The sequence below is a fragment of the Mobula hypostoma genome, chromosome 15, assembly GCF_963921235.1.
Source record: "Mobula hypostoma chromosome 15, sMobHyp1.1, whole genome shotgun sequence".
Taxonomy (NCBI): Eukaryota; Metazoa; Chordata; class Chondrichthyes; order Myliobatiformes; family Myliobatidae; genus Mobula; species Mobula hypostoma.
In genome coordinates, this window is record NC_086111.1 from 16,073,172 (window position 1) to 16,096,542 (window position 23,371).

At 44.1% G+C, this 23,371-nt stretch overlaps 1 protein-coding gene across 2 annotated transcripts in view; it reads right to left on the reverse strand.

The window, feature by feature from the left end:
* The window catches only part of LOC134356720 (cadherin-related family member 4-like), an 83,047-nt gene that overhangs the window by 38,906 nt on the left and 20,770 nt on the right, over window positions 1–23,371 (reverse strand). For both annotated transcript variants that reach the window (XM_063067778.1, XM_063067779.1), the window contains one exon: window positions 6,473–6,653. In XM_063067778.1, coding sequence (XP_062923848.1) covers window positions 6,473–6,653 — 181 coding nt within the window. The remainder of the gene's footprint in view (window positions 1–6,472; window positions 6,654–23,371) is intronic.

A 23,371-nucleotide genomic window follows, 5' to 3' on the forward strand; every position in this document is an offset into this window, starting at 1 on the left:
CACATTCATGGCCACAGACCACAGGCAATAGTCAATGGATTGGGCATTGACTGTAGGAACATCAACCACAGCAACTTCCACAGGCACAGGCAACAGCATCATCAGCACCATCAGGTGCCATGCTCAGTCTGAGCTTTAACTGCCATGGCCCACTCAGTCCTCTTTCGGGTCAAGTGGATCAATTTATTGGTATTCATTTCCAGTTCTCTGGCTGTTGTCTCCATCATCATTTGTCTTTGTCTTCCTCTTGCTTTCTTCCCTTCAATCTTTCCCAAAATTACCGTGCATTCTAACTCCTCTTTCCTAATCACATGTCCAATGAAGTTACGTTGCCTTTTCATGATCTCATACATTATTTCTCTTTTTGTGCTTGCTCTGTTCATGACATCCTCATTAGATATTCGTTTCGTCCATGATATTCTTTGCATCCTCCTCAAAAACCACATCTCTGCTGCTTCAATCCGTTTCCTCATGTTACTGGATATTGTCCAACATTCTGAGCCATATAACATAACTGGAGAAAGATAACATTTCAGTACTCTGAGGTGGGTTGTCATGCCTAGTTTAGTGTTGGTCAATATACTCTTCATTCTCATAAAGGTGTCTTTTGCCATCCCTATTCTTCTTTTGATGTCCATGTCGCACCTCCCATCTGATGTCACCCAGCTTCCTAAGTAGCAAAGTTCTATACTTGTTTTATGTCTTCCCCGTTTTTATTCTCAGCCTGCAGATAGGATTCTCCTTCTTTTTAGATAACACCATACATTCTGTCTTCTTGCAATTGAAAGATAGACCCATTTTTGCACTTTCTTCAACAACTATATCAATTAAGTTTTGTAGTTCTTCCTCCGTACTTGCAATTAAGTGTCATCCGCATACCTAAAGTTATTGATGCTTTCACCACCAAATTTGATTCCCAAGATGTCTCTTATTTTTTGAAATATTGTTTCACTGTACACATTAAACAAATCAGGGGAGAAAACATACCCTTGTCTAATGCCTCTCCTGATTTTCATAAGCTGACTCACTTCTCCATCTATTCTTACAGCGGCAGTTTGTTTCCAGTACAGATTTCTGATTAGGCAGAGGTCTTCGGAATCTAGATCTAGAGTTTCCTGTAATATTTTGAATAACTTATTGTGCTTCACTTTATCAAATGCCTTTGTATAGTCGATAAAACAAACAAATCTTTTTGCACTTGAATAGCTTGTTCTGATTGTATCCTTAACTTCAATATCACGCTTCTTGTACCTTTGTCTTTCACAAAACCACATTGTTCTTTACCTATTTCAGCTTGTATCTTACTTTTAGCTCTTCTCATCAAAAATTCTTAGAAGTATCTTAGTGATATAACTCATTAAACTTATGGTCCTATGTAATTCACATTCTATTGCTCCAGGTTTATAGGAAGAGTGATAAATACTGATTTTTTCATCTCTTCTGGTATTATTCCAGTCTCATAAATGTCATTGATTAAATCAGTAAATTTTTCAATTCCATAATCTTCAAGGGCAATAATTTGTTCTATTACTAATTCATCAGGACCTTCTGACTTTCCTTTCTTCATCTTATTTATGGCATTATGTTCTTCAGATTTTAAAATACTTGGGCCTTCAATGTTCTTCTTAATTTCTGGTTTTGCACCTCGATTGTCTTCAAACAATTCCTAAATATACTCAGTTCATCTATTCATAATCTCATCATTTCCCATGATAATGGTACTGGCCTTTGCTTTCAAACATCCACCTGAAGAACAGAAGAGCTTTTTACCAGTGATATTCTTGATTTGTTGATGTAACCTTTTTGGATCAGTAATAGGGATTCTTTCTATTTGCTCACATTCCTGGTTTAACCATTCTTCTTTGCCTTTTTGACATAAGCTTTTAACTTTTTTATCTAAGGACTTATATTCTATAGAATTTGCTTTCTTCCGTCTCCTTTCTTCCATTTGTCATCAATTTATTCTTTGTGCCTTTTTCTTTTTTAGGAATCACTGACTTAGCTGATTCTACCAAGGCATCCTTTAGAGAGTTAAACTTCATTTCTACATGATTGTTATCATCTTCAACAGATTCTATTTCTAGACTTTGAAATCTATTCCTTACTTCACTTGTAAATTTTTGTGTTAAGTTTTCTTCCTTAATAATTGCGAGTAGTCAAGGGATTGTTCAGGTTTTTGCTTCTTTAGTTTTTTAAGTTTTACTTTTACATGACATACTACTGGGTTATGGTCATTATTACAGTCTGCACCTGGATATGTTTTGCATTGAGTCACTGAATTTCTACATCTTTGGTTTATAGTAATAAAGTCAATTTGATTTCTGGTGTTATCACCTGGACTTTTCCAGGTCCATAAGTGTCTTGAATGGTTTTCAAAGTAGGTATTCATAATGACCTGATTATTCACCTTGCACCATTCTACCCATTTCTTGTCTCTTTCATTTCTTTCCCCTAGTCCAAATTTTCCTATGGTAGTTCCATCAGCACCTTGTCCTACTTTAGCATACCCTGCCCAAAACCCTCTTCTGTCTTCCAATTCTTTACAAATAACAGCTTGCATTTCAGTCTTCACAGATTACCTCTCTTTTAAAATAAAATAGTCCATCCTCTTCTGTTTTAATACAAACTTAGATTGGCTGCTGGGCTCTGATGAATATGGGTGCAGCTTATTCATCCTGGGCACAATCACTCCACGAGAACAGGGTCGCCTTGACGATGGATGAGTCAGAATCAGAATCAGCTTTAATTTCACCAGCATATGTCGTGAATGTGATGAGCAAAGATCCTGCATCTATACACCTCATGTCACAACCCCAGGTAGAAGAACAATCAATGTTACAACACACGGAACAGATCCCACAGACGGTGGTGCACAACCAGTCCAGGAAGACGAGGATTGGGCAGGTCTCCCAAAAAGAACTGCCCTGTTCCTCTCTACAGTCGGACCATACTATCTTCTACATTGCTCAACATTGAATGGAGTGCCTGTCAGAACGACAGAATAAGTTCTCTGGATACAAGAGATTCTGCAGATGCTGGAAACCTCACACAATACACACAAAATGCTGGAGGAACTCCGCAAGCCAGACAGCATCTATGGAGGTGAATAAATAGTCAGCACTTTGGGTTGAGACCCTTCATCAGGACTGGAAAGGAAGGGGCAGAAGTCAGAATAAGAAGGTGATGGGAGGGGAAGGACTACAAACTGGCAGGTGATAGGTGAAAACAAGTGAGAGGGAAGGTGGGTGGGTGGGGGAGGAGAGGAAGAAGTAAGAAGCTGCAAGAGGAAAGGGCTGAAGAAGGAAGAATCTGATAAGAGAGGACAGTGGACTGTGGAAGAAAGGGAAGGAAGAAGGGAACCAAAGGGAGGTGACAGGCAGCTGAGAAGAAAAAGGATGAGAAGGTAACCGGAAAAGGGAATGGAAAAAAAGAGCAGGGGATAGAGGAGAGAAATTACCAAATGTTGGATGAATTAGTGTTCGTGCCATCAGGTTGGAGTGTACTCAGATTGAAGGTGAGGTGTTGCCCCAACCTTCTATGCTCGCTTTGACCATCAAACCATGGAGTAAACAACACAAACTCTCTCATCCCCCAGTGATCCTCTGATTTCAGTCTCTGAGTCTATGCTCGCTTTGACCATCAAACCATAGAGTAAACAACACAAACTCCCACAGCCCCCAGCGATCCTCTGATTTCAATTTCCGAGGTTGATGTGAGAGCATCCTTCCAGAAAGCATCTGGCCCAGACAGGGTACCTGGCCGAGTACTAAAGACCTGTGCTGGAGCGTTCACTAAGACTTTAGCCTCTCACTTTGGCAGTCTGGATACCTACCTGCTTTAAGCAGGCTTCAGTTGTACAGGTGCCTAAGAAGAACATGGTAACCTGCCTCAGTGATTACCATCCAGTAGCATTCACATTGACTGTGATGAAGTGCTTTGAGAGGTTGATGATGAAACATGCCAACTCCTGCCAGAGAAGTGGCTTGGATCTGCTCCAGTTTGCCTACTGACACAACAGGTCACAGCAGATGCCATCTCTTTGGCCCCTCACTCAACCCTAGAACATCTGGATAGCAACGCTGCATACATCAAGATGCTTTTTATTGACTACAGCTCAGCATTCAATATGATCATCTCCTCAAAACTAATCAATAAGCTTCAGGACCTTGGTTTCAACACCTCCTTGTGCAAATGGATCTTCAATTTCTTCATTTGCAGACCCCAGTCATTTCTGATTGCCAACAACATCTCCTCTACAATTTTCATCAGTACAGGCCCACCATAAAGCTCCAAAGGCATATTTAAATTTGCTGATGACAGCACTGTTATTGATTGAATCAAAGGTGCTGATGAATGTAGGGGGGAGACTGATAAACTAGCTGAGTGGTGTAACAACAACCACTTCTCGCTCAGTGTCAACAAGACCAAGGAACTGATTAACGACTTCAGGAAGAGGAAACTGGAGGTCCATGAGCCAGTCCTCTTCAGGGGATCAAAGGTGGAGGGGGTCAGTGTTATCATTACAAAATGTAGTGGATACTGACCAGTCCATCATAGGTAAAGCCCTCCCCACTACTGAGCACATCTATACGGAGTGTCGTCGCAGGAAAGCAGCATCCATCATCAGGGACTCCCACCACACAGGTGTTGCTTTATTCTGGTTGCTGCCATCAGGAAGAAAACACAGGAGCCTCAGGACTCACACCACCAGGTTCAGGAACAGTTATTACCCCTCAACCATCAGGCTCCTGAACACGAGGGATAACTTCACTCAATTTCACTTGCCTTATCACTGAACTGTTCCCATAACCTACGCATTCACTGTCAGGGGCTCTTCGTCCCATGTTCACAATATTTATTGCTTATTTCTTCTTATTATATTTTTTCTCAGCTCAAGCTGGTAAAACCTGAGGTACGGGCATAGCCAAGCCACCTACTATTTCCTGTAAGTTATGTGTGTTTGGAATGGCTATATCTATTAAATATTACCTATTTTATCCTGTATTATTATATCTGGACGGTTATTATGGATTGTTCTAGCTGTAATATCTGATCAGTTGTAATATAGTTTGTGGTACTCTGATTCCAAAACTGGATCAGGCTTGTATTTATAGTAAGGTGTGAGTTCGTATTTTAAAGCAACCTTTTGATGAATGATGTTTGCTTATTATTATTACTATTATTATTATCATTATTTATTTTTCTTTCTTTTTGTATTTGTAGCTTGTTGTCTTTTTCACAGTGGTGGTCCACCCTATTGGTGTGGTCTTTCATTGATTCTATTATGGTTATTGGATTTATTGAGTATGCCTGCAAGAAAATGAATCTCACGGTTGTATATGGTGACATATACTATATGTACTTAGATAATAAATTTTCTTTAAATTTTGAGCTTTGAACCGGAGTTTGGTTTCATCATGGCAGTAGAAGAGGCCATGGACAGACATGTCAGAATAAGAATGGGAAGTCAAGTTGAAACGGGTAGCCACTGGGAGATGCTGCCTTTTGCACGGACAAAGCGAAGGTGCTCGACAAAGTGGTCTGCTAAGCTGCATCAGATCTCATCAATATAGTGGAGGCCACACCAGGAGCACCAGATGCAGTAACTGACCCTGATAGAATCGCAGGTGAAGCTTCGCTCCATCTGGAAGGATTGTCTGGGGCCCTGAATAGAGTAGAGGGAGGAGGGGTAGGGACAGGCGCAGTGCCTGTCCCACTAGCAGGGGTAAGTTTAGAAGAGAGGTGAGTGGACAAGGAAGTCACATAGACAGTGATCACTGTGGAAAGCAGAGGGGGTGGGAGAGGGAAAGATATGTCAGTGGTAGGATCCCATTGAGGATGGTGGAAGTTAGAGATTGTTGAGCTGGATGCTGAAGCTTCTAGGGTGGGAGGTAAGGACAAGGGAAACTCTATCTCTGTTATGGCGGCAGAGGATGGGGTGAGGACAATTATGCGGGAAATGGAGAAGAGGGTGAGGACAACTTTGAAGGTGGTGGAAGAGAAATCCCGTTCTTTGGAAAAGAGAGGACATCTCGGATGTTCTAGAATGGAAAGCCTCATCCTGGGAACAGATGCAGTGGACTCAGAATAACTGAGAGAAGGGAATACCATTTTTAAAGTGACAAGGTGGAAAGAGGTATAGTCAAGATAACTGTGAGAGTCATTAGGTTTGTAAAAGACCCCCGTGGATAATCTCTCTCCAGGGATGGAGAGAGAGAGATCAAGAAAGTGTCCAAGATGGACTAAGTAATTTTGAGGGTAGGGTGGAAGTTGGAGGCAAAGTTGATGAAATTGGAGAGCCCAGCATGGATGGAGGAAGCAGCACCAATGTACGTAGTAATTCTCTGGAACATGAAGGGCTGCTGGCAGCTAAAAGCTCGAGATGGTCTCTGGCAGCCCAATATCCGCCTGTTTTGACAATGAAAAGTCATGAATAAATAGCTCAGGTGTTCGAGTGCTCACTGACACTTACACAAAGATGGGTGGAGTGCAGAGAGGACTGTTGTCATTCACATCAGTCACGTACACCGTGACATTAGCCGATGAACTGTGGAGGTAGCTGTCGTCATAGGCAATGATTACCAACAGATTGACAGCAAGCCCAGGGTTCTGATCCAGGTCTAGGTTGTCCGTAGTTTTGATGATCCCAGTTTCTGTAAAATGACAAGGGGAGGATTAGGGTTGAGAAATGAACAGGGTGCCATTGTCTTACATTGAACATAGAACACTACAGCACTGTACAAGCTCTTGGTGCATGATGTTGTTCTGACTTTTAGACATGCTCTGAGACCCTCCTACACTGCCCTCTATTCTTCTGTAACCTCTGTGCCCATCGAAGAGTCTCTTAAATATCCCTAATACATCCCCCTCTACCACTGTCCCCAGCAGGGCGTTCCACACACCCGTCACTCTCTGTATAAAAAACTTAGCTCTGACATCCCGCTTATACCTTTCTCCAATCACTTTAAAAATTATGCCCTGTCATATTCACAATTTCTGTTTCAGGCTATCTTCTTGATCTAAGTCTCTTATCATCTTGTTTAACTCTATCAAGTTGCCTCTCATCCACCTTTGCTCCAAAGAGAAAAGCTCTTGCTCATCACCCTCTCTACTCCAGGCAGCATCCTGGTAGATATCCACATGTGTGGAGCAAGAATGATTTTTTAGATTAGATTATGAGAACACTCAGTTCTCATTTATTGTCATTTAGAAATGCACGCATGCATTAGGAAGTGACACAATTTTCCTCCAGAGTGATATCACAGAAAAACAGGACAAACCAAAGAGTAACACTGACAGAACCACATAATTATAACATATAGTTACAGCAATGCAAAACAATATCATAATTTAATAAAGAACAGACCATGGGCAAGGTAAAAAAAAGTCTCAAAGTCCCTAGTCGATCGACTCCTGAGTCCCCGATAGCAGGCGGCAAAGGAAGAAACTCCCTGCCATAAACCTCCAGGCACTGACAACTGCCGATGCATTGGAAGCACCTGACCACAGCCGACACTGAGTCCTTCCATCCAAACACTTCGAGCCTCCGACCAGCCCCTCCGATACAGCCTCCCGAGCGCCTTCAACCTCGCCCGGCCACCGAAACAAGCAAAGCCGAGGATTTGGGGCCTTCTCCTCTGGAGATTTTGGACCACACAGTAACAGCGGCAGCGAAGCGGGAATTTCAGAAGTTTCTCCAGATGTTCCTCCGTACTCTCACGTCTGTCTCCATCAAATCAGAATTGTGCACGGCACCCTACTTGACAAATAACAGACATCACCACCGAAGTGGCCGCTCACGCTGACACTGGAGCTGTAGGATTAAATGCTTTTACTGAGTCATGTTTGCCATGGTGCATGATGGATAACTTAGTGTTGGATTGACGAACTGGACCCACCGAAATGAAAACATGCACTCATAAGCCCATGCGGAAAGAGAGCCTCCCGCACATAGGAGGCCCAATCGATTCATCGACAATCAATAAGCCACATGTGTACTTGCCACATTCTTGCAATTGGTCCAATACACTTCATACACTCTCTATTATTTCCACATTTTTCCTGTAAGGAGGCAACCAAAACTGAACACAATACTCCCAGTGTGATCTAACTGGGATTTTATAGAGCTGAAACAGTGCCACACAGCTCTTCAACTGAATCCAAAACTAATGAAGGCAAACACACCATACATCTTCTTAACAACCCTATCAACTTGTGAGGGAAGGTCAACAGGAACTGAAAGAGAAAACACAATGCACCACAAATCCACACAGCAATAACCTAGAGCCAATCAGTAGGGGAACTGGAAAACACCCTGTGTCTAAAATTCCTTTTATTATATAATATATTATACTTCATTAAATTGGGATTAAGACTATCAGAGCTCGAGAATGGACAAGGAGATTAACATGAGCGATTAACCTGTGCTGATACAGAAGTACTCCAAACCTGCCTGTTCATCATCTCACAGCTACCTAGACTACACTTGGTGCCACCCTACTAAGTGTAAAAACACCATCCCCTTTTCTCAATTCCTCTGTCTCCACCACATCTGCTCTCAGGATGAGGCTTTTCATTCTGATGTCCTCCTTTTTCAAAGAAAGGGGCTTCCCTTCCTCCACCATCAACACTGCCCCCAACCACATCTTTTCCATTTCACGCACGTCTGCTCTTACCCTATCCTCCTGCCACCCTACCAGGGATAGGGTTCCTCTTGTCCTCATCTACCACCCTACCAGCTTCTGTGTCCAGCACGTAATTCTCCAAAGCTTCCACCACCTTCAATATGATCCCACCACCAAGCACATCTTTCCCTCCCCCCCCCACTTTCTGCTTTCAACAGGGATCACCCCCTACGTGACTCCCTTGTCCATTCGTCCTTCCCACTGATCTCCCTTTTGGCATTTACCCTTGCAAGCAGAACAAGTGTTACACCTGCCCCTACACCTCCTCCCTCACTATCATCCAGGGCCCTAAACTGTCCTTCCAGGTGAGACGACACTTCACCTGTGAGTCTATTGTGGTCATTTACTGTATTTGGTGCTCTCGGTGTGGCCTCCTGTACATCGGTGAGAGCCAATATAGATTGAGAGATCGTTTTGCTGTGCATCTATCTGTCAGAACAAGTGGGATCTCCCAATGGCCACCCATTTTAATTCCACTTCCCATTCCCATTCTGATATGTCCATCCATGGCTTCCTCCACTGTCGTGATGAGGCCACACTTAGGTTGGAGTAACAACACTTTATATTCCATTTGGGTAGGCTCCAACCTGATGGCATGAACATCGATTTTTAAAAATTCCGGTAATGCCCCCCCTCCCCCCCTCCCATCTCCATTTCCCATACCCTTTTCCCTCTCTCACCTCATCTCACCAATCAACTTCCCAGCTCTTTACTTCATCCCTCCCCCTCCAGGTTTCACCTATCACATGGTGGTTCTCTCTCCCCTCCCTCCACCTCAGCTTTCTTTCTCCAGTCCTGCCGAAGGGTTTTGGCCCAAAACATCGACAGTACTCTTTTCCGTAGATGCTGTCTAGCCTGTTGAGTTCCTCCAGCATTGTGTGTGTTGCTCGGATTTCCAGCATCTGCAGATTTTCTCTTGTTTGTGCTCATCATCTTTGCTTGTATGCTAATTAGGAATTAATTGCCAGAGGTTTAAGAAATAATTAAATTAAATATTTTATTCTGTTATAGAAACATAGAAACATAGAAAATAGGTGCAGGGGTAGGCCATTCGGCCCTTCGAGCCTGCACCGCCGTTTATTATGATCATGGCTGATCATCCAACTCAGAACCCTGCCCCAGCCTTCCCTCCATACCCCCTGACCCCTGTAGCCACAAGGGCCATATCTAACTCCCTCTTAAACATAGCCAATGAACTGGCCTCAACAGTTTGCTGTGGCAGAGAATTCCACAGATTCACCACTCTCTGTGTGAAGAAGTTTTTCCTAATCTCGGTCCTAAAAGGCTTCCCCTCTATCCTCAAACTGTGACCCCTCGTTCTGGACTTCCCCAACATCGGGAACAATCTTCCTGCATCTAGCCTGTCCAATCCCTTTAGGATCTTATACGTTTCAATCAGATCCCCCCTCAATCTTCTAAATTCCAACGAGTACAAGCCCAGTTCATCCAGTCTTTCTTCATATGAAAGTCCTGCCATCCCAGGAATCAATCTAGTGAACCTTCTTTGTACTCCCTCTATGGCAAAGATGTCTTTCCTCAGATTAGGGGACCAAAACTGCACACAATACTCCAGGTGTGGTCTCACCAAGGCCTTGTACAACTGCAGTAGTACCTCCCTGCTCCTGTACTCGAATCCTCTCGCTATAAATGCCAGCATACCATTCGCCTTTTTCACCGCCTGCTGTACCTGCATGCCCACTTTCAATGACTGGTGTATAATGACACCCAGGTCTCGTTGTACCTCCCCTTTTCCTAATCGGCCACCATTCAGATAATAATCTGTTTACCTATTTTTGCCACCAAAGTGGATAACTTCACATTTATCCACATTAAATTGCATCTGCCATGAGTTTGCCCACTCACCCAACTTATCCAAGTCACCCTGCATCCTCTTAGCATCCTCCTCACTGCTAACACTGCCGCCAAGCTTCGTGTCATCCGCAAACTTGGAGATGCTGCATTTAATTCCCTCATCCAAGTCATTAATATATATTGTAAACAACTGGGGTCCCAGCACTGAGCCTTGCGGTACCCCACTAGTCACCGCCTGCCATTCTGAAAAGGTCCTGTTTATTCCCACTCTTTGCTTCCTGTCTGCTAACCAATTCTCCACCCACACCAATACCTTACCCCCAATACCGTGTGCTTTAAGTTTGCACACTAATCTCCTGTGTGGGACCTTGTCAAAAGCCTTTTGAGAATCCAAATATACCACATCCACTGGTTCTCCCCTATCCACTCTACTAGTTACATCCTCAAAAAATTCTATGAGATTCGTCAGACATGATTTTCCTTTCACAAATCCATGCTGACTTTGTCCGATCATTTCACCGCTTTCCAAATGTGCTGTTATCACATCCTTGATAACTGACTCCAGCAGTTTCCCCACCACCGACGTTAGGCTAACCGGTCTATAATTCCCCGGTTTCTCTCTCCCTCCTTTTTTAAAAGTTGGGGTTACATTAGCCACCCTCCAATCCTCAGGAACTAGTCCAGAATCTAACGAGTTTTGAAAAATTATCACTAATGCATCCATTATTTCTTGGGCTACTTCCTTAAGCACTCTAGGATGCAGACCATCTGGCCCTGGGGATTTATCTGCCTTCAATCCCTTCAATTTACCTAACACCACTTCCCTACTAACATGTATTTCACTCAGTTCCTCCGTCTCACTGGACCCTCTGTCCCTTACTATTTCTGGAAGATTATTTATGTCCTCCTTAGTGAAGACAGAACCAAAGTAATTATTCAATTGGTCTGCCATGTCCTTGCTCCCCATAATCAATTCACCTGTTTCTGTCTGCAGGGGACCTACATTTGTCTTTACCAGTCTTTTCCTTTTTACATATCTATAAAAGCTTTTACAGTCTGTTTTTATGTTCTCTGCCAGTTTTCTCTCATAATCTTTTTTCCCCTTCCTAATTAAGCCCTTTGTCCTCCTCTGCTGAACTCTGAGTTCCTCCCAGTCCTCAGGTGAGCCACTTTCTCTGGCTAATTTGTATGCTACTTCTTTGGAATTGATACTATCCCTAATTTCTCTTGTCAGCCACGGGTGCACTACCTTCCTTGATTTATTCTTTTGCCAAACTGGGATGAACAATTGTTGTAGTTCATCCATGCAACCTATAAATGCTTGCCATTGCATATCCACCGTCAATCCTTTAAGTGTCATTTGCCAGTCTACCTTAGCTAATTCACGTCTCATACCTTCAAAGTTCCCCTTCTTTAAGTTCAGAACCTTTGTTTCTGAATTAACTATGTCACTCTCCATATTAATGAAGAATTCCACCATATTATGGTCACTCTTACCCAAGGGGCCTCTCACGACAAGATCGCTAATGAACCCTTCCTCATTGCGCAAAACCCAGTCCAGAATAGCCTGCTCTCTAGTTGGTTCCTCGACATGTTGGTTCAAAAAACCATCCCGCATACATTCCAAGAAATCCTCTTCCTCAGCACCTTTACCAATTTGGTTCACCCAGTCTACATGTAGATTGAAGTCACCCATTATAACTGCTGTTCCTTTATTGCACACATTTCTAATTTCCTGTTTAATACCATCTCCGACCTCACTACTACTGTTAGGTGGCCTGTACACAACTCCCACCAGCGTCTTCTGCCCCTTAGTGTTACGCAGCTCTACCCATATCGATTCCACATCTTCCCGGCTTATGTCCTTCCTTTCTATTGCGTTAATCTCTTCTTTAACCAGCAACGCCACCCCACCTCCCCTTCCTTCATGTCTATCCCTCCTGAATATTGAATATCCCTGAACGTTGAGCTCCCATCCCTGGTCACCCTGGAGCCATGTCTCTGTGATCCCAACTATATCATAATCATTAATAACAATCTGCACTTACAATTCATCCGCCTTATTACGAATGCTCCTTGCATTGACACATAAAGCCTTCAGGCGCTCTTTTACAACTCTCTTAGCCCTTGTACAATTATGTTGAAAAGTGGCCCTTTTTAATGCTTGCCCTGGATTTGTCGGCCTGCCACTTTCACTTTTCCCCTTTGTACTTTTTGCTTCTACCCTCACTTTCCACCCCTCTGTCTCTCTGCACTGGTTCCCATCCCTCTGTTGTGAACTAACCTCCTCACGGCTAGCCTCTTTAATTTGATTCCCACCCCCCAACCATTCTGGTTTAAAGTCACCTCAGTAGCCCCCGCTAATCTCCCTGCCAGGATATTGGTCCCCCTAGGATTCAAGTGTAACCCGTCCTTTTTGTACAGGTCACGCCTGCGCCAAAAGAGGTCCCAATGATCCAAAAACTTGAATCCCTGCCCCCTGCTCCAATCCCTCAGCCACGCATTTATCCTCCACCTCATCGCATTCCTACTCTCACTGTCGCGTGGCATAGGCGGTAATCCCGAGATTACTACCTTTGCGGTCCTTTTTCTCAACTCCCTTCTTAGCTCCCTATATTCTCCTTTCAGGACCTCATCCCTTTTCCTACCTATGTCATTGGTGCCTGTATGTACCACGACCTCTGGCTCCTCACCCTCCCACTTCAGGATATCTTGGACACGATCAGAAATATCCCGGATTCTGGCACCAGGGAGGCAAACTACCATCCGGGTCTCTGGACTGCGTCCACAGAATCGCCTATCTGACCCCCTTACTATCGAGTCCCCTATCACAACTGCCCTCCTCTTCCTTGCCCTACCCTTCTGAGCTACAGGGCCAGACTCTGTGCCGGAGGCACGGCCACTGTCGCTTCCCCCGGGTAAGCTGTCCCCCCCAACAGTACTCAAACAGGAGTACCTGTTGTTAAGGGGCACAGCCACCGGGGTACTCCCCATCACCTGACTTTTCCCCTTCCCCCTCCTAACCGTGACCCACTTGTCTGCCTCCCGTGGCCCCGGCGTGACCACCTGCCTTCCACTCCTCTCTATCACCTCCTCACTCTCCCTGACCAGACGAAGGTCATCGAGCTGCAGCTCCAGTTCCGTAACACGGTCCCTTAGGAGCTGCATCTCGATGCACTTGGCGCAGATGTAGACGTCCGGGAGGCTTGGAGACTCCAGGGCCTCCCACATCCGACACCGAGAACAGCAAACTGCCCTCACAGTCATAATGCCCCTCTCCTCAAATAGCAACAGAAAATGAATGTCAAACCTTCCTCGCCTCGCCCGCTTCCGCCTAAGCCCGGTGAGCCGAAGCCCTTAAGTCTTCACTCTGCTCCCGGCTCACTCCGCCGCCTGCAAACTACGCTGCCCGCTCTATGAGGCTTTGTTCCTTTTAAATCTGCCGCACTGCACTGCCCGACGTCACACGCCTGCGCAGTCCCGCCTCTCAGAAAGCCGTTGGAGAAAAAAAATAATGAAAATTTCAAAAATCTCTTTCTCGGCACTCCCACTCAGACTCTCAGACTCCTTCTTCGAATCAAACCCGAAGCAGGATGTCTGCCCTTTTAAATCTGCCGCGCTGCACTGCCCGACGTCACACGCCTGCGCAGTCCCGCCTCTCAGAAAGCCGTTGGAGAAAAGAATAATGAAAATTTCAAAAATCTCTTTCTCGGCACTCCCACTCAGACTCTCAGACTCCTTATTTATTTATTTTTATTATTCTCTTTATCTTCCCTTTAGGATTATGTACATGATGTGAAAAGAGTTCACAGCAAGACACAAAATGCTGGAGGAACTCAGCAGGTCAGGCAGCATCTGTGGAGGGAAATAAGCAGTCAATATTTCAGACTGAGACACTTTATCAGGACTGGAAAGGAAGGAGGCAGAAGCCAGAACAAGGTGGGGGTTGTGGAAGGTGTACAAACTGGCAGCCGATAGGTACAATCGGGTGGGGGGAAGGTGGATGGGTGGGGGAGATGGAGTGAAGTGAGAATCCGGGAGGTGATGGGTGGAAAAGGCACCAGGCTGAGGAAGGTATCTGATAGGAGAGGAGAGCGGACCACGGCAGAAAGGGAAGGACAAAGGGCAACAAAGGGAGGCGATAGACAGGAGAGGAGAAGAAAAGGGGTAAGAGGGGAACCAGAACGGGGAATGGAAAAAGAGAGAAGGAGAAGGGAGGAGGAATTATTGGAAGCTAGAAAAATCAATGTCCCTGCTCTCAGATTGGAGGCTACCCAGCCAGAATGTGAGGTGTTGCTCTTCTCAGTCCCAATACTAATATAACAATCCTTCAGTCTGATTGGTTGAGAAAGACAGGATAGGTTTCCTAGTTCACTCCTGCCAAGGTGCTACATTACCCTGTGTGGCCATGACAGCTTGCGCTTTCTGTAATTTGGCAAACAAACTATAAAACACTAATTGGGCACGGGCCAATCCAGCTGATAGCAGTTGTAGCTGGATGCCCTACCATGGCAGGTTATGTCACTAATTAAGGGAACTTACTTTAAGCCATTTCAGGTACTTAGACCATAAGACCATAAGACGTAGGAGCAGAATTAGGCCATTCAGCCCATCAAGTCTGCTTCACCATTCCATCACACCTGCCTTTTGCCATATCTGTTGATGCCCTGACCAATCAGGAAACAATCAACCTTCCGCCTTAAATATACGCACGAACTCGGCCTGCACCACAGTCTGTGGCAGAGCACTCCACAGATTCACTACTCTCTGGCTAAAAAACTTTCTCCTTACCTCTGTCCTAAATGGTCAACCTTCAGTTTTAAGACTGTGCCCTCCAGTTCTGGATATCCCCAGCACAGGAAACATCCTCTCCACATCCACCCTGTCCAGTCCTTTCAATGTTCGGTAGGTTTCAATGAGATCCCCACGCATTGTTCTAAATTCCAGTGAATACAGTCCCAAAGTTGCCAAATGCTGCTCATATGTTAACCCCTTCATTCCTAGATTCATCCTCATGAACCTCCTCTGGACTCTCTCCAATGACAACACATCCTTTCTGAGATATGGGGCCCAAAACTGTTGACAATACTCCAAGTGCGGCCTGACTAGTGTCTTATAAAGCCTCAACATTAGCTCCTTGCTTTTATATTCTATTCCCCTTGACATAAATGCCAACATTGCATTTGCCCTCTTTACCACAGACTCAACCTGTAAATTAACCTTCTGGGAGTTTGCATGAGGACACCTAAATCCCTCTGCACCTCTAATGTTTGAACCTTCTCCCCGTTTAGATAATAGTCTGCACTATTGTTCCTTTTACCAAAATGCATTATCATATATTTCCCAACACTGCATTCCATCCGCCATTTTTTTGCTCATTCTTCCAATTTGTCTAAGTCCTGCTGCAATCGCATTGCTTCCGCAGCACAATCTACTGCTCCACCTACCTTCGTATCATCCGCAAACTTTGCCACAAAGCCAACAATTCCATTATCCAAATTATTGACAAACAATGTGAAAAGCAGCAGTCCCAATCCTGACCCCTGTGGAACATCACTAGTCACTGGCAGCCAACCAGAAAAGGCCCCTTTATTCCCACCCATTGCCTCCCGCCTGCCAGCCATTCTGCTATCCATGCCAGTGTCTTTCCTGTTACAGCAGGATACTTCTTGATTTATGATATTACACTGGAACGTCATTGACATTTACAAAGCTATTTTAGTCTATTGAACAACAGCCAAATAAGTAGATACACTGGCCCAGGAATGGGGCCATAGGGGTGGCACGGTTATGTAGTGATTAGTGGAAATGTATTTCAGTTCCAGCTGTAAGACCAGGGTTCGATTCTCACCACTGCCTGTAAGGAGTTTGTACATTCTCCCCATGACCGTGTGGGGTTCCTTCAGGTGCTCCCATTTCCTCCCACATTTTAATGATGTACGGTTAGGGTTAGTGAGTTGTGGACGTGCTATGTTGGCACTGGAAGCATGGTAACATTTGCAGACTGCCCAGCACAATCCTCGCTGATTGGATTTGATGCCAGCGATGCATTTTCACTGGATCTTTCGATGTACATGTGACAAATAAAGCTCATCTTTACCTAAGTCAATCTCAAGCATCTTGACCCACCACATTACACCTCCATAATGCATCAGCTTTTTCCATCCATAAAACTTCATATTCTTTCAGAAACATAACCCTTGGGATGGCGAGAGCAATGTCACTTAGGAGGAGGCAGGGATAAGAGTGATGAGTCATGTGGAGGCCTGGGGAAGCTTTACCTTTCTAACAGCATGAGTAAACTCAGAAACAAAAAAGCGTCAAACATGAGAAATTTTAACAGACAAGCATTGGGAGTTTGAAGAGATTGGGTATGTCACCAAAGACATCTAGCAAATTTCTGCAGGTGTATTGTGGAGAGAACTTGGACTGGTAGCATCATCGTCAGGTATGGAGGTGCCGATGTACAGGGTCGAAAGAGGCTACCGAAGGCTGTAGACTCAGCCAGTTCCAGCATGAACATAAACCTCCTCCTCCCCACCATTGAGACCTCAAGAAGCCGGCATCCATATTAAGGATTCTCACCATTCAGGACGTGCCTTCTTCTCATTACTACCATCAGAAAGAAGTACCGGAGCCTGAAGATGCACATTTAACATTTTAGGGGCAGTTTCTTCCCTTCCTCACCTCCTCCATCAGATTCTGAATGGTCCATGAATCCATGAACACTACCTCATTATTACATTTGTGCACATCTTTTTGCTCCTTATTGTAATATCATAATTTTCTAATGTCTTGCAATGTATTGAGGCCACAAAACAAAAAAAAAATCATGACATTTGTTAGTGATAATCAACCTGCTTCTGATTCTACCCTCTGTCAGCCTTTGCTCTTTTCAGTGTGCGAGTGGCTGTAGTTCCCCCTCTCGCCTCTAGGAGGAGCTGCTCCACCATCTGAATAATTTAGTGACACCTTCTGGAAGGGAAAATCTCGCATCAACATTCTCGGTTTACCGTCATTGTGTGAGAATGATTCTTTTTGTATTTCTGCCATTAATGAGCACCCAGAACCTGTTGCTGCAGCCACAACAGCCAGTGTGCTAACACACATCACACTCACATGAGCTGCACTGAGTGACTGTAACACTGTGACAGTGAAGGGTCACCTGAGCTGATTCCGAACTGCAACAACCCAACCAGTGCCACACCCTGCCTTGTATGTACCCTTGTAAAGATCCATCCCTCTGAAAGTCCTCTTCCACCACTCTTTAAGGCAGTGTGTCCTAGCGCCTCAGGACCCACAACACAAAAATTCAGGAACAGTTATTACCCTAAAACTATCAGGCTCCTGAACTTCTCACCTCAGCACAGACATGATTCGTCAACCCACAGACTCACCTTCAAAGACTCCACAACTCATGTTCTCAGTGTTATTTTATTTGCACAATTTGTCTTCTTTTGCACATTGGTTGTCAGTCAATGTTTATGTATAGCTTTTCAAAAATTCTATTGTATTTCCTCACTTTCTTGTAAATGCCTGCAGGCAAATGAATCTCAAAGTAGTGTATGGTAATATATACGTACTTTGATAAGGAATTTATTTTGACTTCGATAGATCTCTGTGGCTCACTGAATGAAGAATTTCCTCCTGCTGCATCTCAGGCTCCTGAGCCTGTTACCTTAATTGGTTACTGATCCTTGTGGAGAAGAAAGCTCTCTTATTTTATTTACCGCATAGCATTTGTGGTTCTAATCATCCTCTGCCAAATTGCCTTCTTGATTTCACTTCCATATAACTCATATCTGACTCTTCAGCATGTGACTAAAACTTTTAATGTACTTCAGTAGATGCACAGTGGAGAGTGTCCTGACTGACTGAATCAGAGCCTGGTGTGGAATCAGCCTAAGAAGAGAAAAGTCTGCTAAAAGTGGTGAACACGGCCCAGTCCATCACAGGAACAGCCCTCCCCACCATTGAGCACATCTACAAGAAGTGCTGTGGCAGGAGAACAGCACCCATCATCAAGGACCTTCTCTTCTTGCTGCTGCCATCAGGAAGGAGGTACAGGAGCCTTAGGTCCCACACCGCCAGTCTTAATGGCGGGAGGAGAGAGAGCAGCGCGCCGCGCGTGCGCAGCCCTCCGGTGAAAAATGATATCGTATCCGTTAAATAGGGGCCGTGGACAATTCTGATTTGATGGAGACAGACGTGAAAGCACAGAGGAACATCTTGAGAAATTTCTGAAATGCCAGTTCACTCCTGTTGTTACTGCGCGATCGGGAATCTTTCAGAGAGAAGGCCTCAAAATCCCCAGCTTTGCCTACTGTTGGTGACCGAGATTGAGGTTGAATCGTTCGGACAGAGATGGCGCTCAGTACTCGGTATCGGAGAGCTGATCGGAGGCTCGAAATTTTCGGATGGCTTAGAGTCGGACTGTGGTCGGGCATGGCAGGGAGAGTTTTTCTTCCTTCTCCCGTCTGCATGAGATGTGGGACATTTGAGAGACTTTGAACTTTTTACTGTGCTCATGGACTTCTTCATCAAGTTATGGTGTTGTTGCCCTGTTGTAACTATATGTTATAATTATGTGGTTTTGTTAGTTTTTTCAGTCTTGGTTTGTCCTGTGTTTTGTGATATCATACCGGAGGAAATATTGTATCATTTCTTAATGCATGCATTACTAAATGAATAAAAGAGGACTGGGTGTCTTCATAATCTAAAAAACAGATTCAGGAACAGATCTTACCCTTTAACCATCAGGCTCCTGAACTGGTATGGATAACTTCAGTCACCTCAACACTGAACTGACTGCACAACCTGGGTTCACTTTTAAGAACTCTGCAACTCACATTCTCAGTATTATTTATTTATTATAATTTTTTCGGTATTTGCACAGTTTTTCTTCTTTTTCACATTTGTCAGTCTTTTTATGTCATAGATTAGAGTCATAGAACACTACAGCACAGAATCAGGCCCTTCAGCCCATCTAGTCTATGCCAAGCCATTAATCTGCCTAGTCCCATTGACCTGCACCTGGACCATAGCCCTCCACTGAAACAGGATTTCCAAGGAATTATGGATTTGCTTTCCCAAATCCCTCTGTTCTACCACACTCCTCAGTGCCCTACCACTCATTGTGTATGTTCTTCACTGATTAGTCCTCCAAAGTGTAACACTCACACTTATCTGCATTAAATTCCATCTACCATTTTCAACCCATTTTTCCATCTGGTCCAGATCCTGTTGCAAGACTTGATAGTCTTCCTTATTGTTCACCCCCAATCTTGGTGTCATCTGTGAATTTGCTGATCCAGTTTACCACGTTATCAACTAGATCATTGATATAAATGACAAACAACAATGGACCCACCACCACTCCTTGCAGCAAACCACGAGTCACAGGCCTCCAGTCATAGAGGCAACCATCTACAACTATTCTCTGGCTTCTACTATGATGCCAGTGTTTAATCCAATTTACTCCCTCATCCTGAATACTAAGCAACTAAACCTTCTTGACCAACCTCCCATGTGTGACCTTGTTGAAGGTCTTGCTAAAGTCCATGTAGACAGCATTCACTACCTTGGCCTTCATCAACTTTCCTGGTAATTTCCTCAAAAAACTCTATAAGACTTACTATGCACAAAGCCATGTTGATTATCCCTAATCAGTCCATGTCTATCCGAATACTTATATACCTGGTCCCACAGAATACCTTCCAATAACTTTCGCACTACAGACAAAGTCCTCCCCACCATTGGTGCAGGTCCTTGATGATGGATGTTGCTTTTCTACCACAGCACTTCTTGTAGGTGTGCTTAATGGTGGGGAGGGCTTTGTTGCTGATGGACTGGGCTGCGCTCACCACTTTTTGCAGACTTTTCTCTTGTCTGTGTGAGGAGTGACGCCCCACACAGACTTCCAACCTGCGCCTTGTAAAGCATGAAAATGCCCGACGCAGGCCTCTCAAAGTTCCCTCCCCTCTCTTCTTAGGCATTAGTGTTTCAATACCAGGCTGTGATGCAGTCAGTCAGGATACTCTCCACTGTGCATCTACTGAAGTTTGTTAAAGATTTTAGTTACATGCTGTCGAGTTAGATATGAATTATATGGAAATGAAATCAAGAAGGTAATTTGACAGAGCCAGACGTCAGGCTCACTGGCCTATAGCTTCCTGGCTTATTCTTAGAGCCTGTTCTTAAACAATAGAACAGCATTAACTGTCCTTTAATCCTCTGGCACCTCACTCGTGCCTAAGGATGTTTTAAATATCTTTGCTAGGGCTCCAGCAATTTCTGCACTAGCCTCCCACAAGGTCCGAGAGAAAACCTTGTCAGGCTCTGGGGATTTATCCACCCTAATTTGCCTCAAGACAGCAAACACTTCCTCCTCTGTAATCTACATTGCTACATTGCCTCACATCTATAGACTCTGTGTCCATCTCCCGAGTAAATACAGATGTAAAAAATCTATTTAAGATCTCCCCCATCTCTTTTGGGCCCACACATGGATGACCCTTCTGACCAGTTTTGTCCTTTTGCTCTCAATATATCCGTAGCAACCCTTAGGATTCTCCTTCACCTTGTCTGCTAGAGCAAACTTCATGTCTTCTTTCAACCCTCCTGATCTCCTTCTTAAGAGTTCTTTTGCATTTTTCATACTCATCAAGAACCTCATTTGCTCTTGCCTACCTATCCCTGAAATGCACCTCCTTTTTTCTTAACCAGAGCCTCAGTATCTCTCGACAACCAAGTTCCTTATCCTGGCCTTTTATTCTGACAGGAACATACAAACTCTGTACTGTTCTCTCAACATTTCACTTTTGAAGGTCTCCCACTTACCAAGTCCACCTTTGCCAGAAAACAGCTCAGGAATAGCAAGGAAAAGTTCAAATTTCAAAGTAAATTTATTATCAAAGTACATCTGACACCATATCCTATTCTGAGATACATTTTCTTGCAGTCATTCACAGTAAAACAATGAAATACAACAGAATCAATGAAAAACTATACATATTGTGTGATATGGGAAGGCAGGGAGAACTCCAGTGTCCCTGACGGCTACGCCTGCAAGAAGTGCGTCCAACTGCAGCTTCTAACAGACCGTGTTACGGAGTTGGAGCTGGAGCTAGATGATCTCCGGATCATACGGGAGGCTGAGAGGTTGATAGACAGGGTGTACAGGGAAGTAGTTACACCCAAAATGCAGGACACATGTTGCAATTAGTGAGGAGGGGCAGGGTTTAGACACAACCAAGAAGGAGCAATTAAAGGGGGAGGGGTGGCATTACTAGTCAGGGAAAACGTCACAAGCAGTGCTCCATCAGGACATACTAGAGAACTCAGCTAGTGAGGTTATATGGGTAGATCTGAGGAATAAGAAAGCTCAAACTATATTAATGTTATTATATGACCAACAGTCTGAAGGATTTAAAGGAGCAAATTTTTAGACAAATCACAGACTGTGACACCTTCTACATTTACTGTCTTCAACAGTAAGTTAGCTTGAGGGGTGGGGGTGGGAGAGTTGAAAAAACTGATTCTGCTTTCCCTGGAGAGAAGGAAACTGAGGGCAACCCAACAGAGGGTATATAAGATTATGAATGCCATAGATAGGGGGCGTAGTCAAATTCTCTTTCCCCTTGTATGAGTATCAAACACAACAGGACATGGATTTAAGGTGAGAGAAAAGAGACTTATAGTCATAGAGTCTTACAGCTTGGAAAGATGCCCTTAGACCCAACTGGTCCAGGTCAAGTAAAATTCCTGTCTAAGCTCTTCCCAATTGCCCATGTTTGACCCAGATATTCTAAATCTTTCCTATCCACATACCTGTCCAAGTAGCTTTAAAATATTTTAAAATACCTGACTCAGCCACTTTTTTGGCAGCTCATTCCATATACTGTCCATTCTCTGGGTGCATATTTTGCTCCTCAGGTTCCTGTTAAATTTATCCCCTCTCAGCTTAAACTTATGCCTTCTAGATCATGATTCCCCCAAACCTGGGAAAAGTACTGTGCATATTCACCCTGTCTGAGCCTCTGATAATATTGTACCTCTCCATAAGATAATCCTTCATAATCTTTTGGTCAGGTGAGCAAAGACCCAGTTGAATCTCTCTCCATAACAAGACTTGGAATCATCCTTGTAAATATCCTCTGCACTCTTTCCAGCTTAATGACATCTTTCTTATTGCAGGGTGACCAAAACTGAATGCAATTTTCCAGATTGGCCTCAGCAACATCTTGTACAACTGCAACATGACATCCCATCTTCTATACTCCATTCTCTGAGTGACGAAGCCAGTGTGCCAAAAGGCTTCTTTACCACCCTGTCTTTCGCTTGATACAATAAGGTACATAGAAATATAGAACAGAGAACTCTTCAGCATAGTACAGGCTACTCAGCTCACTATGTTGTGCCAACCCTTTAACCTGCTCTAAAGTAAATCTAAGCCTTACCTCCTACAGAGCCCTTCATTTTTATATCAACCATGTGTCTATCTAAGTACCTTTTAAATGTCCCTAATATATCTGCTTTACCACCACTACTGGCACGATGTTCCATTCGCTCAACACTCTTTGTGTAGATACTTACCTCTAACATCCCTCCCTGCATACTTGCTTCCGATCACCTTAAAATTGTGTCATATGGCTATGCTAGCCTGAAAACAGCCAATCTCACCTGATCTCAGAAGCTAACCAGGCTCAGGACAGGACAGGAGACCACCTGGACTGGAGCAAATGGGATTAGTGTAAATGAGAACAATCACCAGTATAGACATGCAAACAACAGGAATTCTGCAGATGCTGGAAATTCAAGCAACACACATCAAAGTTGCTGGTGAACGCAGCAGGCCAGGCAGCATCTCTAGGAAG